The sequence below is a fragment of the Ochotona princeps genome, chromosome 2 (genome assembly GCF_030435755.1).
Source record: "Ochotona princeps isolate mOchPri1 chromosome 2, mOchPri1.hap1, whole genome shotgun sequence".
NCBI lineage: Eukaryota > Metazoa > Chordata > Mammalia > Lagomorpha > Ochotonidae > Ochotona > Ochotona princeps.
In genome coordinates, this window is record NC_080833.1 from 162,630,044 (window position 1) to 162,647,682 (window position 17,639).

The 17,639-nt window shown below is 44.7% G+C and overlaps 1 protein-coding gene across 1 annotated transcript in view; it reads right to left on the bottom strand.

The window, feature by feature from the left end:
• Positions 1–13,898: 13,898 nt before the first annotated feature.
• ASTN1 (astrotactin 1) overlaps positions 13,899–17,639 on the bottom strand; it is a 303,431-nt gene continuing 299,690 nt past the window's right edge. The window contains exon 23 of the mRNA XM_004596275.2: positions 13,899–14,612. Coding sequence (XP_004596332.2) covers positions 14,375–14,612 — 238 coding nt within the window. The 3' untranslated portion in view covers positions 13,899–14,374. The remainder of the gene's footprint in view (positions 14,613–17,639) is intronic.

Here is a 17,639-nt window from a genome sequence, read left to right on the forward strand (position 1 = left end):
CAGCAGACCTCTCTACCCTCCATTTCCTAAATCTCTCCCTATGCAAAACACAGACACTAAGAAATGTGACACTAGGGCTAAGGCATGAAGGCGACGAGTAGAGGCTATCCTCTCAAGAAGTCTGATACTGGAGAAGAGAATGGAATCACCCTTATATGTCTTCTACAGGCCCACCAAGCTCTCGAATCCCATACTTCTGAAGCGTTGCCTGAGATGTGCAACATCACTAGTTACATTCTCCAGACAGTGAAAACAGACGGAGACTCAAAGTGATTTGGTTGCCAAGAGGTGTTCTAGCCCACTGACTCACAGAGAAGAAAAGTGGATTTGTAACGCAACGTTGGTAAAGCTAGCACTGAGCAAAAGGAAAAAAGCTAAGGGGGGAAGTTGGAAAACAATATTGGCAAGCTGGCAGAATAGCTATGTGAAGTGCTGGTTACCTTAAACTGAACTTCGAGTTTACAGAACAACACTGCCCAAGGTGGTAGAGTTTATCTGTATCTGCATAGTCCAGTGTGGCTGCACAAAAACAAACAACAAACAAACAAACAAACAAACAAACGTTGTAAGCTAGCTTTGGGAGAGTGACAAAGGCAATTGAAGAACTGAGTTTAAAATGTTACTTAATTCCGAAGTTAAATAGCCACATGTAGCTAGTGGCTATCATATTGCAGAACATTATTCTGAGATATTAGGCACAGGAGTCATTCTACTTTCTGTTAAAATGTGCTTTAAACAGGGCCCAGCGCTGCTAGAGTCCTCCTTGAACACACCATGATCCCATGTGGGCGCCGGTTCTAATCCCTGTGGCCCCGCTTCCCATCCAGCTGCCTACTTGTGGCCTGGGAAAGCAGTCGAGGATGGCTCAGAGCCTTGGGACACTGCACCCACGTGGGAGACCTGCAGGAATTTCCTGGCTCCTGGCTTTGGATCAGTGCAGCACTGGCCATTGTGGCCACTTGGGAGTGAATCATTGGATGGGGATCTTCCTCACTATCTCTCCTCTTCTCTGTGTGTCTGACTTTACAATAAAAATACAATAAATCTTTTTTTAAAATGTGCTTCGAACAGTGTTTTTTTTTTTAGTGGAAAGGCAGATTTACAAAGAGAAGGAGAGAGAGAGAGATCTTTTGTCCACTAGTTCACTCTCCAAATGGTCCAACAGCTAGAGGTTAGCCCATCCAAAGCCAGCAGCCAGGAGCTTCTCCTATGTATCCCACATGGGTCCAAAAACCTAAGGCTTTAAGCCATCCTCCACTGTTTTTGCAGGCCACAGGAGAGAGCTGAATGGGAAGCAGTGCCACTGGGACATGAATTGGCACCTATATGGGATCCAGCACCTGGAAGGCAAAGATTTGGCGACTGAGCCATCACACCAGGCCCTGAATATTATTTTTAAAATCAAGTTACATATATGTCATGGAAGTAGGCAAACATCATTGTAAGCTATATATTAAAGGATTTGTTTATTTATTTGAAAGGCAAAGTTATAGAGGGAGACAGGAAGAAACTGTGTGGTCTTCCATCTACTTGCTCACTCTCCAAATGACTACAGTGGCCAGAGCTGGGTCTTTACAAATCCAGGAGCCAGGAGCTTCCTCCAGGTCACCCATGAGAATGCAAGAGCACAAGCTGTCGAGCCATTTTCCACTGCTTTCCCAGTTGCATTAGCAAGGAGGTGGATTGGAAGTGGAGCAGCCAGAACTTGAACTGGAGTCCGTCACTGGCACTGCAGGTGGTGATTTAATACACTATGACCCAAAGCCAGCTCTGTTAGCTACAGATTTTTAGTTACACTATTCTAGCTCTAGAAAAACAATCAACATCATCTATGAATTATATATCCAGGAATTTCCAACCATAAATTTAAAAGCAAATAAAAAGCCCTCTTATTGTGGTATAACTTTCATAAAGTCTTTGGGAATCTGGGACTGACTGAGGAGCAGTGGAACGCAGAACAAAAGTGAGACAGAAGAAACAGTCCTAGAGATAGAAAGGGATACAAGGTGACACAGGTAGTAATTGACAGTGCCAGGATCTACACATAATAATGTGGATGTAAGGTCTGTGTACTGATCTGCCATGCAACATTACAATACCCTGTTTCTTGGGAAACTATTCACATTTAGCATTCAAAGGATGACATTCCCTTTTGCACGTTCTCAAATGGAAATAGTTCCCCAAAGATTGCATTGTTCACTGTAACATTTTCTCCACTGAGTTATCCTGCTTGTGGGTTGGTCTGGTATTAAGGAATACATGTTATGCTGGATGTCATAACGCTGTGCACTTCATATTTGGTTTTCCATAACTTTAGTGGAAGAAGCCATAGTTTCGTAGCTGGTAATACTATTGTTATATCTGATGCTATTTGTTGCATGCCCGTTGTGTGCCCCACTCTATAAACAGAGTGGTGATTTAATACACTGTGCAAGTGGTGATTATAAACAGAGGTGTTGTTAGAACAGATAGATCTTTGTCTTCTAGGATCTTGGGAAGAAGTTGAAGACGACAGACAGTATGCACACAAATATGTGTCAGCAGGTAAAGAATACAGGAAGGAAAATAAAGTGTGTGCTAACCTAGTAGGGAGAAATAAGGGCTGGGAGAGGCTAGTTTCCATAGGAACGCTTCTTAGAGATGTGGCTGAAGCCAGAGCATGAGCTCAGTGAACACTGGAAGTAATGAACCAGCGAGAGGGAATAACAACTGTTACGTGAGAGAGAACTTCATAAGTATGAGGAAGAACTCTGAGGGCAGCCTGGTGGAACGGAGTGAAGGAAGAGAGGTGATGTCAAGGAAATATGGAGGGATATAGAAGGAGTTGCAGAGTCTTGTTAGCCATGGTAACAATAGCTCTGGCTTCATTCAGAATACAGTTGCCTCCAACACCACATAAGCTATGTTCTATTTGTATATTTTACATCCATCATCTTCAATTGATCCGACACAGACTTTGGCTCAGGCTGGCATCTCCTCCTCCTGGGTAAATGCAGGACTATCTTCAAGCGAGAGACATCCTCTCTCCTGCCTCTTCCCCACCCATCAGTATCAGCATGGTGTTTTTATATTCCCCCAAGCAGCGTAGTTTTTGTGGGGTCATACAGGAAGTCAGCTGCCATCCTTGAGAGTCAAATCCTTCTCTAGTTTGGGTGACCTGTCCTGTTCCCACAATCCTTCTCCTGGCCTGTTGCTTCTCAGCAGGGCATTAAAGGAGATAAATATTCCTGAACAGGTCCTGATAGTCTCACGCAGCACTCACGTCATTGCCCAGCTTGCATGACCTGTCTTGTTTCCACAGGCCTTCTTACCTGAGCCCTTCTTTCCTGTCTCCACTTTCAGGACAGCTTTCTCTCTTTTTTTTTTTTTTTTGAAGATTTATTTATTTTTATTGGAAAGTTAGATATACAGAGAGGAGGAGAGACAGAAAGGAAGACCTGTCCAATGGTTCACTAACCAAGTGGCCGCCACGGCTGGAGCTGAGCCAATCCAAAACCAGGAGCCAGGAGCTTCTTCCAGGTCTCCCATGCAGGTCCAGGGTCCCAAGGCTCTGGGCCATCCTCGACTGCTTTCCCAGGCCACAAGCAGGGAGCTGGATGGGAAGTGGAGCTGCCGGGATAGGGCGCCCATATGGGATCCCGGCACGTTCAAGGCGAGGACTTTAGTCACTAGGCCACTGCGCACCGGGCCCCCAGCTATGAACTCTTTAAAGGAATGTGAACTCAGGGCTGAATTTGGTGTTTTAGGGGAGGTAGGTAAAACGCACTTTCATCTAGGCAAAAGCAAGCCAGTGTTTCAACCATGGCTGGAAAACTCGGGTAACATGGGCTGGATTTCTGGATACATTCACCGCTTGGACCAGTCCTACTCGGAGAGACACACCTCAAACCTCTACATGATTGCCTGGTTCATTTCTTCTGTAACTAACTCATATAATACCTTGCCCTGAATAAAACCTTGACATGTGCTAGACAGTTTACCAGTCTTTACAGAATGAGTGTGATGACCAAAAGAAGTGTATTTTTGCATTTTGGGTAAGGAGTCCGAGGGCCTGTGTACGCTCCAGCTTTATTATCTGGTTGGTTCATTAAGGATAATTCAGTTGATGGTAATACAAGCTCAACATGGAAAATCACATTTTGAGTGCATAGTATCAAAATGATTCATTCTTAGCTTGACTCCTGAACTCAATACTCGCCATCCAATTTTACACTGAGCCATGATCTTGCCCAACTCTTGCCAAATACGTGTGTACATCTCAGGCATAGACATGTGATCCATACAGTGAAGAAGTAGCAACTATTGGTCAGACAAAATATAAGCCCAAAAGGCAGCCTGACCTTTAGCCAAACTGTGTGATCTTGAGAAAGTTAGGTAATGGCTTGAGCTCCAACTTCACCATGTGCAAAATGGATAGATAACCCCCAAATTAAATACTTTTATAAAGATCTATTACAGCTTTTGTAGCAAGGATCTGGAACTTGATAAATTGCTCTTATGAGTACATAGTGATAATCTCGATGAACAGATACATCCTTGGTACAAAATGAACTATGAAGAAACAGGAGAGAGACAACAAGTGATGAGCCTCTGAATTTCTGTGGAGGAGGATACAAGTGACCCTAACTAACTTGCTGATCTCTGTCTGTCATACAAATACACCAAGCACACACACATACACACACACACACAATTAAATGTTCTATGAACTTTTGGCAATATTTGAAATATAATTTCATTCAAAGTAATACTGTGTTCCCATTTGAAGCCCAAGAATAAATAGCCTGAATGTGATCCCAATTCCAAATATTAAGAGAGAAAAATATTTTTAAACTTTGTCAACAAGGCCATTTAATTTATCCACCATTTTCAGAAGGCCATGCTAATGCTGGGGTTATGTCTCAGAGCACGGCCTGATCAGCACACTAGTGAGCCACCCTCCACACCCACTGTGCTCTTACAGGTAGATGATTTATCTCCAAGAAAGAAGATAGATGCAGATTATTGTAATGGCTTGCAAGAGTAGTAGAGATTCTACCTCTAAATAGTTGACAGAAGAATCATAGCATCTTTATTTTTCAGGCCTTTCACATAATGATATTTGGTAGATTTTCTAAACATTTATGTACTCACATCTGTTCGTTCAGGGAATACAGACTTCACAATCGAGAAATCATTTGGGGCCTAGTACAGTGGCCTAGTGGCTAAAGTCCTCACCTTGATCACGTCAGGATTCCACATGGGCACTGTTTCTAATCCAGGCAATCCCACTTCCCATCCAGCTCCCTGCTTGTGGCCTGGGAAAGCAGTCAAGGACGGCCCAAAGCCTTGGGACCCTGCACCCGCATGGGAGACCTGGAAGAAGCTCCTGGCTCCTGGTTTTGGATTGGCTCAGCTCCAGCCGTGGCGGCCACTTGGTGAGTGAACCATTGGACAAAAGATCTTCCTCTCCGTCTCCCCGCCTATCTGTATCTCTGACTTTGTAATAAAAATAAATAAATCTTCAAAAAGTCATTTGGAATTCTAGCTCAGGAGGAACTTGAGTAGACTGCAATCTTTTCACGCTGATAGGTAAAGTGAACAATGAGCTTAACTTAGCCATTTGGCACCATCCAGTGGGTATCACTAACAACCCTGGATCATACTTGGCGAGTGAACTATTCCATGTGAGTAGAACTAGAAATCAATACATATCAATTGATAATGCACATTTGTCAATTATATTTATTAGTGAATTTCCATGCTTCATGTTCAGAGATGAGACATACATTACTCAATTGGCAATATCAGAGGTACTCAAAAAAAATTGTGTCATTTCTGTCTCTTGTTTGCATTCTTGCATCTATTATATAGGAGTTTTCTCTATGCTAGTTCAAAAGACAAAATAGGCACAAAGGCCTAGAGGCTAAATACTTACCTTGTATGCACTGGCATCCCATGTGGGTGCTGGTTCATATCCTGGCTGCTCCACTTCCCATCAAGTTCTCTGCTTGTGGCCTGGAAACGCAGTAGAGGATGACCCAGAGCCTTGGCACCCTGCATGAGAGAAGCCACCGAAGAAGTGGACAGAAGAGGCTCCTGGCTCCTGGTTTTGGATTGGCTCAGCTCCTGCAGCTGCAGTCATTTGGGGACTATACCAGCAAATAGAAGATCTTTATGTCTGTCTTCTCTGTAAATTTGTCTTTCCAATGAAAATAAGTAATAAATCTCAAAAAGAAGAAGATAAGGAGGAGGAGGAAGAGGAAGAGACTCTTTAAAAAAAAAAAAAAAGACAGAAAAGAATTGACCTAGGAGTGAAGGCAGGTCAGATTTCTTGTGTAGTCTGTTGTTGAGACTCTCAGGCAAGCTCCAGGTGTCCTTTGTTGGAGGCAACCTGGGTAGTAGTTGACTTCATTATTGCAATTTTACCAGGTTTTCTATGAATCTCCTGACTGGTGAATGCTTCACACAGTCAATGGTCTTCTGGTGTGATTCTGCCTTGACCTTGGGCTTTGCTTTCACCTGTTGTCAGGCCAGACTCCATCCTTCAGTGTGTGTTTGGCTCATCTCTTCTGGCTCCAGCTTCTTTCAAGGGCTGCCTTTTTCCATCCACCTTTCCACGGTTGGCACTGTTCTTCTGTTTGTTCAAGTTGTAATGACTTCAAGAACCAGGTACATTCTCTTGGTGGGAATGCCACCTTGGAGAAGGGCAGAGGCAAAGGAAAAGACAGATGTGAACTTCCACAGAGAGGGACTTTCAAAGCACCTACTGATGCCCTGAGGAATGCCAGAGTCAGAGTTGTGGGAGAAAAAAAAATAATGTGTAGATCCAGTCTTTTCTGGCTCTTTGAAGCGTTTTCCAGATTTATTCCGGGAGGCCCCAGTGCTGTGGCTGGTGTTAGGAAAACCTGCACCTGGGAGGCCTGCCTGGCTTTTCCATCCCTGTGTTCATCCTAGGTATTCCTGAGAGGTGTGGGCAGTCCCCGCTAGTGGCCTGGCCCTGGCTTTGGGGGAAGGAATTCAACTACACTCAAACATTCCATTGCTTCTCAAACCCAGTGGCACTTCATTAAACCCCAGGCCACAGCCTCTACTCTGAATGTTTGCCGGTTTGCCATGGTAACAAAGTACCCATTTCTTATATTTCTCCTCTTTACCTCACTCCAGTCAGCTCTGTCACAGAACACCTCTATCGTGGGCCTCTCCCAATGTCTGCTTAGTTGCCAAAGGACACAGTCCACAGGATGCGAATCAACACATCTTTCCCTGTCAGATGCTCAGGTCTGGAAAGTCTTGAAGTGGGAAGTACTGACCAGGAGTTTCCAAAGTGTGGTCACAACAGATAAACTAGTTATTGCAATGTTCCTGTTCTGTGACTCTATTTGAGCATGGGGGAGCCATATATGAGGATGTGGCCCAGGCTAAGCAATCAGTGAGGTCAGAGCTGAGAGGCGTTCAGGACTTGTGTTTCTATGTGTGTCAGATGCCAGTCCAGTCACCAGCAATCTTGCAAGCCCACAGGCCCAGCTTGATTGTGTTGTCTTTTCTGTAATGGGAATTGACACTGGGCTAAATATGTGAAGGAAGCAGTAAGATTAAGAAATATAAAGACTACCATGTCTTGCCAGTCCTGCAAGATAGAACTAAGACTGTCTTCCAATATAGATTTAGTGACAGATCCAAAAATATAAGAACAATACTATGAAACTGAGCATGTACAAGTGGGGCCAGGGGACTCAACAAATGCGTTTTGTTCCATTATTCGATTTCAGTGTTTGTACTTGTGCATGTCATAAGTTATATGCAACAGAAGTACGTATGTATACAGTACATTGATCTAAATAGTCCTGATTTCAAGTTTTCTGTGCTTGTTACATTCCTAAAAATGTCTGCTATACATTCACAGTGTCCATACCAATGTGCTCTGGCTAGGCAGATTCATTCTTAATCCTTACACAAGTCCATTGTCCAGGTAGTCATTGTGACTTGATCAAATGCGAAGCTCAAGAAGAAACCTGTTGGTCATCCCTGCAATCAATCCAAATTCATGGAAATTTATTTGCTCTTAGCATTGAAATTCCATCTCTCAGATTGTCACTAAGACTCTAAGGAATTCTACAAACTCCCTAAGTCAAATGAAATGTAATACTGCTTAGTGTTATCCAGTGGGGAAAGCAGAAGACATTTTAGATAAATCAATACAGTAAATTAAAAAAATGGGAAACCAATGTAAAAACCTTCATAATCCTGGAAAGGGGCATCTGGATAAGGTGAGAAGACCAGCATAAGCAACTGAAAGAAGCAGATCCTGCTTTGAGGGCATAAAGGCGTACACAGAGAAGACAGAAATCCAAGGTATAGACAGGAGACAAGTCCTCTGGCTTCCTTTCCCTTGCTGTCCTCCCGTCTCTCACAAGAGCCTCCCTTTGCCCTACCAAGCTGGAAGCCTGTTGGCAGGAGAGTCTGGGAAGTGTGATTTGGAAGAGTCAGCCCTGTGTGATACAGAACAGAGCAAATGAGATTGGGAAATGGATCTGAGAACGAAGTATTGCTTGTGAATTGCACATGTGCTACCATAAGAATATTGTTGGGCATTAGGACAAAGTGACATGTGTATTGGTCCAAACTTAGGCTTACCCATGAGTAGTTAAACCCTACAATTTCAACGGGACATGGTTTGAGGTGTTTTCATCTCTAAATGGGTAGGTTAGAGAACATTGTCTGACTCATTGCACAATAATAGCCTTGGGGTCATTGGACATTTGACTCATTTGAAACAAAGGAAGTTGCTTCTACTTATTAAGCCCAGAATATGGCTGAGGTCCACCTACTGGGCAAGGTAAGGAATCAATTACACTAATTCATACCCCATGCAAGCAGGCATAGGATAGATCTAACAAAAGACAGTTTGGGTGAAGAAACATAATGTCCAAACCTGTCCATCTCTAAGGGAATAAACTCAATTACAGAGCACACTGCAAAGTACCAGAACAAAGTTGTTTATTTATTTTCCCCCTCTCTTTGGAATAGTGCAGACATGAGCCAAATATTGGACTCCTCACATGTGCCAAGAGAAATTGTTATTTATTTCTATATATTATTAGAATTTCATTTGAAACTAAACTTTTCACCAACTGATTTCATTTAAAATGACAATAGAAGATGAGTCACTAGAAGGGGCAGGATTCAGGAGACTGCTGCTATTCAACACTAGGGTTGATTTCTTGGTCCATATACCCAGTCATGCTGTTCTGAAGTGTTATCATGGATGCATGCGGAACTCCAAGATGAGACCCAGAAGAACCATTAAAGCACATTACAGGGAGATGTTGGAAAACCCGAGCTAAGGGCCCGATTTCGTGATCCTGCAACAAACCAACCACTTACCGAAGCCAATCCAAATAAAAAGTAAGAACACACTAAGCTTGTGAAAATAGGCTACCCAGCCCAAGTTGTTTTCCTAATGGAAGTACTAGTTTTACACTGAACCAACCATATTCCTCTCTCTCTCTCTCTCTTTCTCTCTCTCTCTCTCTCTCTCTCTCTCTCTCTTTTTGCCTGATGTAGGGCAACAGGGAAATTATTTGCAAAAATTTCAGTAGGAGAATTTTTCCCTTTACAGGAATCTAAAAATGAAACAACCTTGTAGCAAGTAGAGATGGACTGGTGTAATGGTTAGAGTCAACAAGCCCTTTCCAGTCTTTCCAGGTGTCTGGGTAAGTGATGTACAGGCTTTGAGACACCGCGTTTTCTTTCATGCAGGGCATTCATTTCACAAGGCAATAAAGATTGTGGAATATTATGCAACTAAAGTATTTAGCACAAGTGCCCGGCACCTATTAGAGGCAGGGAATGCACAGTCACATTCAAGAAGTTCTGAATGCAAAATAGGACAGATAAAGCAATTGAAAAAAACCCATGCCTTCCAACAATCAGATCTCTTTCTTTTCCTTCCCTGGCCCAGGGAACAAGGCTCCTGCTTGAAGTGTTTCTGTTCGGGCTCTGTGGCTCAGGCTTTCAGCAGTACTGGGCTGCAGCAGCTCACCATCGTTTTTGCTATCATTTGGTGGAGCTAAAACTTGCCCGGTTGATGAAATGGGTACACTGTGTGTGAATCTCAGCCTGCATTTGATATCCTCTCCTTTCTAACGGCTAACTCATGAATAGGTTAAGGCTCACCTAGGGCTTTGTCACTACAAGATTGGCACAAATACATGGGTCCCCGGATTTCCTTTACTTAGAAGACCCTCTCAGTGGTTTAAAAACCAGCAACTATCCTGTTGCATAATTTGGGGAATCATGAATTCAAGGAATGTTAGGCTTAGCACTGATAGACATCCCTTGGTGGTATTCAACTGTTAGAGGAACCGCTCACAACTGTCCACGACAGCTTCCCTCAGGTGTTTCTTGTCTCAGATGAAAGCTGAGGGGGGTCAGAGTGTGGACACGTGCGCCTGCCAGCATGATGGGCCTCGCCTCACACGCTGTCTGGTAGCACTAACAGCAGGAAAGTGAAAGCCTTGATGCCTTCTGTGCCTCGGCCTCGAGGCAGTATCACAGCCATCATCAAGTAATGACTGAAGAGAGTAACAGGGCTGCTCAGGTTCCAGGAGTGAGGCAGGAGGACAGATGTTAAAGAGGAAAGTGTGTGTATGTGTGTATGTGTGTGCGCTTGCGCACGCGCACGGCAGGGCGGAGGGGTGAGGACAGGTGTCCAAGAATTCGCACCGTGTTTCAGAATCACCACAATCTTCACCTTCTTTTCATTGTCCCTCTGGGCAGGAAGTTGGAGGCTGATCGCAACTTTGGAAGAGGACCTATTAAACCCGGACACTTGCCATCTGATTATTGAAGAATATAAAGGGAATCACATTTTGACAGCAGTCAAGATTACATCTGAAGTTACATTGTAGAGAGAAACAGAGTCATTACTGTGTACCAGCCGGTCTATCTCAAGAGCCTCTACAGAATGAACACGATACAGACATCTGTCTGTGAGGACCTTTGGCAATGTTTCTCCTCCATGTCTGGAAGATAAAACTTCCATCACCCCTTGCATTCCTTTGTCATAGCCTTCCTCACTCTTGTGAGGGGAGTTCAGTCTAACGTTCCATGTGAAAAAAAAATCAAACTCCAGGCCACGGAATAAGCACATGTCCTTCACTAAACGTGCTGTCTGGAATCTAGCAAGTACACGTTTCACTTATTTTTTTTTTGCAGAAAGTGGTAGAGAGAAGCTGAAGCTTATTTCTTCGTACCAATACGTTTATAACTAGCTTTAACAGAAGAGTCTTCCCTCTAGCAGGATGATGGCCACAGGCCTACACTTCACAGTAGCACTTCCCAGTGGACACAAGCAGATTGTTCAGTGTTGAATCACACAAGCCACATCCACAAGGCAACATGTACTAATGCCTTTGTTTATTATTTAGTTGCTTATTTCATTTGTAATAATCACACAATAATTCTTTGAAACAACACTGTTATACCTGAAGATGGCCACATTATATTTTTCTTCCTTCTATAATAATATAGCAGGTTTTTGTTTCATGACACGCAGTTTTTTAATAGAACATTCGAATATCAGGAAGTGAGAGTTAACTGAAAATGAACTTATCAAACTTCATGGAAAACGATGCACACTCAGTTAAAGGTCTAATGCTACTACTGAAGTTCATGGACATCCAAGAGGAAACACCAGAGATCTCAAGGGTCCACACCATGGGGACAGTGTAGATGAATGAAAGGAACCCCCTTGAGAACTTGTTTGGCAGCACAAAAGTCTGAGGATTAATACTGGTCCAGTACCATCCTCCTTTCTAGCTAGAAAGGAGGCCAGCTTTGGGCACTGTATCTTCCCAGAAACAAAAATTCTCGCCTTTCCTGTACTGTCCTATGACTGTCCACAGTATCATTCATAATGGGATCTTTCACCTGAAAGTCAGTGGGATGAAGCCACAGGAAAAGTGTGAGTGTGTATGTGTGTATATGAGCATGTGCGTGTGTGTGGTGTGCTTGGAGAGAGAGAGAGAGAGAGAGAGAGAGAGAGAGAGAGAGAGAGAGAGAAACATGGAGGGCAACCAAAGAGGAAGAGACCTGTAGAGAGGCACGGAGTAGAGGAGGAAGGGTCCTAGAAGAGCCGTGAAAGGTACAGCTAAAGGGTAGGGGAGCAAGGAAGACAGCCTAAAATACAAGGGTGATCAGCATGTGACCCTGACACATCCTTCCCTCTTGGCCCCACACTGGGGCAGGAAAGCATTGGCAGCCTCCCCAACCTCCATCTCAGCGGCTTGAGTAAAGGGAGGGCAACACAGGCAATAAGATGTTGTAGACCCCACTGCACCGTCTTGTGACCTCTTGGCCTCTCTGGCAATGGTGCCCTCGAAGCCCTTCGTCTGAGGTCCTGTACTGACCACGGGCAGAAGCCCCAGTCTTCTGGCAGCCTTTGCTCCGGGAATCGTTGGGATAGGCATGGAGTGTCACATAAATCTTAGCTTCTTTAGAAAGAAGCAGAGAGGGAGTGGGATGAACCGGCACCTTCAGCGTTGTCACAGGCATTACGCCTGTCACCTACTGGGAGGCTGTGAACGGGAAGCCCCATGGGTGTGACACCCACAAGGGTTAGAAGCACACTAACCCTCACATTTATGCTGCACCCCTGAGCTGTGGACGCTGCAGAAATTGTCAAGCTGTCTGCACAAGCACCTGTGGAACTGAATGCTCAGGAAACTGCATGCTGCAAATCCTGAAAACAATGCTGAGGATCTCAGGCTGGTTACAATCCTGTGCTCCATCCAGCACAGCCATAGAGCACCAGCAGAGAATCGAGGCAGCAACATACCTGTCTACATCCATTTCCTCAGAAAGAGACAATAGCACTTTTCCCAGGGGATGTTGGGAGGACTCCGTGAAGTGCTTATGGCAGTGCATAAGACTCTGTAAACACCCCGTTAATCTCACCTGCTACTATTTCTATTATGGAAAGTGCATTAGAGCTCAGGCTTCCCTTCGAGACCCTGCCCCTCCATCCTGGCCTCTCTCACACAAGGCAATGTGGATGAAATATGTGCTCAGGCCTGCTGGGCTGGTGTGAGCAGCTAAAGCCTTTACGGTTCACATAGCCCTGCAAGGCTGTCTGAAAGGTTCAGCTTCCTGACAGCTCGGCTGAGACTGGCACCCACAGCAACACCAGGGCAGTAGGGTGGAGAAGCCTACATCCACCAACTCAGCAGGCTGGGACAAGGGTGGCATCCTCCTGGGGATGTTCTTCAGAGAAATAATTTGCAAACTGGCAACACAATTAAGCAAAGTAAGAAGTAACAAGAGTCGAAGGGCCAGTTGTGTGTGGGTGTGTGTGGTGTCATCCATAGCAGCTATAGTTCACTAAAAATGAATTTGGAAGTTTCAACTTCTCCTGGGCCAGACCACACATCCACCAAGCCATCTGTGCAGGGGAAGACGTACAAGGGCTGAAAAGAATCCAGATGCTCCAGAGAATCCTTGGGCTCCAAGAGAAGTGGGAGTTTGGTAAAACAACAAATTCCCTCTCTTTTCTAGAATCTGAATGGTCAGTTTCTAGGTAGACTTCTCCGAAGGTGAATTTGCCAGGAGCATTTTGTTGCCCCTCAAACCTATCCTGTTCCAAGAAATTTTGCAATGTGGCAGTTCGGTGAATCTCCAAAAGTGTTATCCAGATGAGATGGCAGAGCTCTGTCAGAGGAAGACTGAATTCCAGGCCTGGCTTAAAACGGGAGGGCCTACCACATTCCCAGGAGGCGCCCTGAGGCCTTTAACAGAAGCTGGACTTGCCCTTGAGCTGGGAAAGCATCAGGATGGTCTGGGAGAAAAACGACAAAAACCCCAGGAAGCACAGACAGCCACTACCTTCCCTCGTTTGCTTACTAACTTTGTGAGCAAGGTGTGGGCTCCCTGAGCAATGCCTCCTGAGGACTGCCGGAGGGTGGGGCCTGAGTCAGGATTTATAACCTGCTGTCCTCACTTCTGCCCCAACTACAATGGACTGGGAAACTGAGGCATGGGCACCTCAACCTAGTAGACCTTCCTTGGGAAGCAAGACAAAGCCCCTTAAGCATTTTGCTGATGACCCTCTTGGAGAACAACCAAAAAAATGAGTACAACAAATGATTCTGCCCAAATAAGCCTCAAAATCACCCTCTAAAGAACAAACACTGGCAGGTGTCTACCATGCAGATGAAGAACATCAAACTGAAGAAGTTTGGTAGGGAGCCAGGAGCAGTCTCCCTCAGTAGGGTGTTGCTCATGGAGACTTTAATGTTCCATTAAAAAATACTAAAAATCCAAGGACTAAATCAGCTGTCCCACTTCCTTTCTCCTCCTTCCTTTTGGCAGCCACTCCCCGGTTGCATGCTGCCAGCTAAATGTCTTTGCTGTCCCCATAGTCATTGTAGGGGATGCTGAGGGTCTGCTCTTCACAGGTCTTCCTGAGGTCACGGCTGAGCTCAGACCAGTCAAGTCCATAGGGCTTGATCTCGCTGTAGCGGCAACCCAGGTACTTGAGAGAGCTGCGACGCAAGCTGATTCGGGGTTCCTGCAGGAGTCCATTGCACCAGCTGCTGAGATCCCCAAGCTGGGAAAGGATGAGGCCGGCTTTCCTAGGGATCAAGCAGGCAAGAGACTTGTGTTAGAAAGAAATGGAGGCTAGGAAGGGCAAAGAGCCCTGCTAGTGTGAGACACCAAGCTTCTCAAGGACAAAGCTCTGTTTTGCTGAGTATACCTCCAGTACTTAGAATAGTGGATGCCCCACAAATATCTTTGTCAAATGAATGAGTGTACAGGTGAATGGCATGGCTCTGTAATGTGAGCTAGGACCCAACAAGAAACAGAGAGAGAAAATGCAGGAAGGACAAAGAAAGAAGAAAAAAATCACCAGTGTTCTAGTGAAAATGTAGACCTTTTAAAATCATAGAGTTGGCAGTCTTGAAAGACAAATCAATTTTCTTTAAAGCCAGTAATTCATCATCTCTAAATGACAAATAATGTGCTTGGCTGGATATTTCTCTTTTCAAAGCTATTTCCGAATTGGTAAAAGCAGCTAGTATATTGCACTGAAGGGGATCTCCCATGTGACCAACTAGGCCCATATTGAGGTAATTGTAGTGTAATGAGCGCGAGGACAAGGGCGACCTCAATTCCCTTTGACACAGAGTCACTCTTCAGGAGAGGAGGATTCTGAGTTGCACACATCATCTGATTAACCTCAGGTGAACTCCTGCTGCACTCCCTGCCCCTCTCAGGAAGTCAGCAGGCCATTGTCATTGCAATTCAGCCCCCTTTTCTGTAAAAGTGGAAAAAGGAAGAGATGACAGGGTGTCTGAGCAGTTGAAGATCATTGAGAGGAAGAAGAGGGAGAACAAGGTTGCACCAAGTTCGTACAGACTGGAAAGGAGTTGTGATTCCTGACCATGGAGTGTGGAGCTTCTGGACTGCGGTTGGAGGGAGTGAGGTGTCTCCATCATCTTACCACGACCTTTCATCCTGGCTCCCATGTCTGTTGTCAGAGGCCGGATCATCTAACAGTTCCCAAGTCCCAGACCTTGAAGGTTTTGACTCTGAAGGAGTAGGATCCCCTTATTCCACTGGTATTCTTGTTCATCAAAGACCTAACCAGCCAGAGACCCACAAGCTCATGTGAGGCTACAAAATTCTGTTCTGGAAAATTCAATGAACACCACTCCTTGTACAATGTGTTGACATTCAGGATAAATTCTTTTGAGAAGAAACATCTTTATCTAGTTTAATCAACAGTCCCTTCCAGTAGCTGGAATTTTCTGCCCTCCATTTTGAGTAAGCTTTCAAAGAACAATAACCACATCCATTTCATTCCTTTCCTCTGTCCTGGCACAGTGCATCACTCAGAGGTGACCTCACTGCATTCCTAGGAGGGCATGCTAAGAGAAGGGTGGAGCTGATGTTGGGGCAAAGGTATAGAGCTTCCCAGCAAAGCCAAGGCTGGGGGTGGTGTGAGGTCACTGGAGGGTCAGTCGCATTTATTCCAGCCTCAATGGTGGGTCATGGGAAATCAAACAAACACTCTGCCTGCCGACTAAATAGCATCTCAGACTGATAGTCTGTACTTTCCCTACCGGCCTGTGCAGCTCGCCAAGCAGGTTTTCCAAAAGCTGTCACCAAAAAGAGCCTTGGTGGCCCCTCCCCTCAGCCCTTGCCAGTAGTTGTTGATGAATTCTTGGGGAGGGGGAAGTGAGGGTAAAGAAGGGGGCAAGGGTCCTTGGTGTTGTCTTCAAGAAATGGAGAAACACATACTGGGCATCCTCCCAAAAGGGAGAATTTAAATAACCCTTAGAGTCTTTGTTGCTGTCTTCATTGCTCACTCAAAAAAATAAAAATTAATGTGGGTCTGCCCTTGACCATCTCAAAGTCTGTGGTTGTCCTTCTTAGCAACAGTAAAACTAATGTTCTTTTCAACCGTCAACTCAATGTGGAGGCGTCCACCAGTTCCAATGAAAGTGGGTTTAATCGAACCCAGGGAATCCTTTCAGTTTGCTCACTGGAAATACAAACCCACAAATCCTTTTCCATTGACTCGCGCAGCTCACTCCAAACTGGACTGATGTTGCTCAAGGCAGGGGCCTTTTTCTTTCCTGTGGTTCTCTCTGAGATCCAGGACACAAAGTACAAGATTTTATTTTTCCCAAGCTCATGAATCTACATGCTGTCTTCTTCTACACAGCTGTGAGAGGCCAGTATTGCACAGCAAAGGGCCCCTGGGAGGAGGGCTTGCGGAGAGAATTGTAGAGTCAACACTGGGCTTTACTTCACAGAAAGATTCGTAATTCTTCCCCTCCCTTGCCCCCTCACTCACTTTCTTAATTAACCAATTTTACTCTTGAGTCACAAAAGAGAAACTTGAAAGGAGTCCAAATACCCTTAGAAATCAGAATGATATACATGATTTTATTCAATGCTATTTTAATGGTAGCATGTCAGTTCACTAAGAAAGAACTGTATAGGCACACTGTGTCAGAAGTGTCAGAAGCAAACAGAGAAGGAAGAAAACACATAACAGGGAATAGAAAGGAACAGAGAGACAGCGAGGGAGTGCAGAGAAGCGGAGGGACGGACAGAAGCCCTAACAGATGTAACAGTAAGATTAAGCTATGTAGGAAAGGGGCATTTCTTAACGTACATCTATTTTACACCAAAACGGAGAAAGTCAAATTACATGTCCCTTACATAATTTCTTTTGATCTACAATACTGGTATTGGTTTAGTTAAGGACCCAAATGCTTTACAAACATCAGGAAATAATTTTTTTGAGTGCAGAAAGATCCTGCCCGCCTTTACACACAAAATCAAAAGTGTTTTCCTTCAGGAAGATAAGCTCTCTTTCATCCTTTGAAAGTAACACAGCAGAGGGAAAGTGCTCCGCACTTCGGTCCTTCTGGGAAGTCTGGCATCATCTCAGAGAACAGCGAGTTCACTGAGGTTGTCTTCACCCAAGTGGGTCGGATGTGACATGGATGGCGTGACTTTAGGATGACACTGCTGGCTGGAACACCTTGATTCTCTCAAGCCAGAAGATTCTGTGCCATTGCTTTTCTTTGCTTTCATACTTTTTCTCCTTGTATACTCTCTTCATGAGCCTCTAAATAATTGGGGAA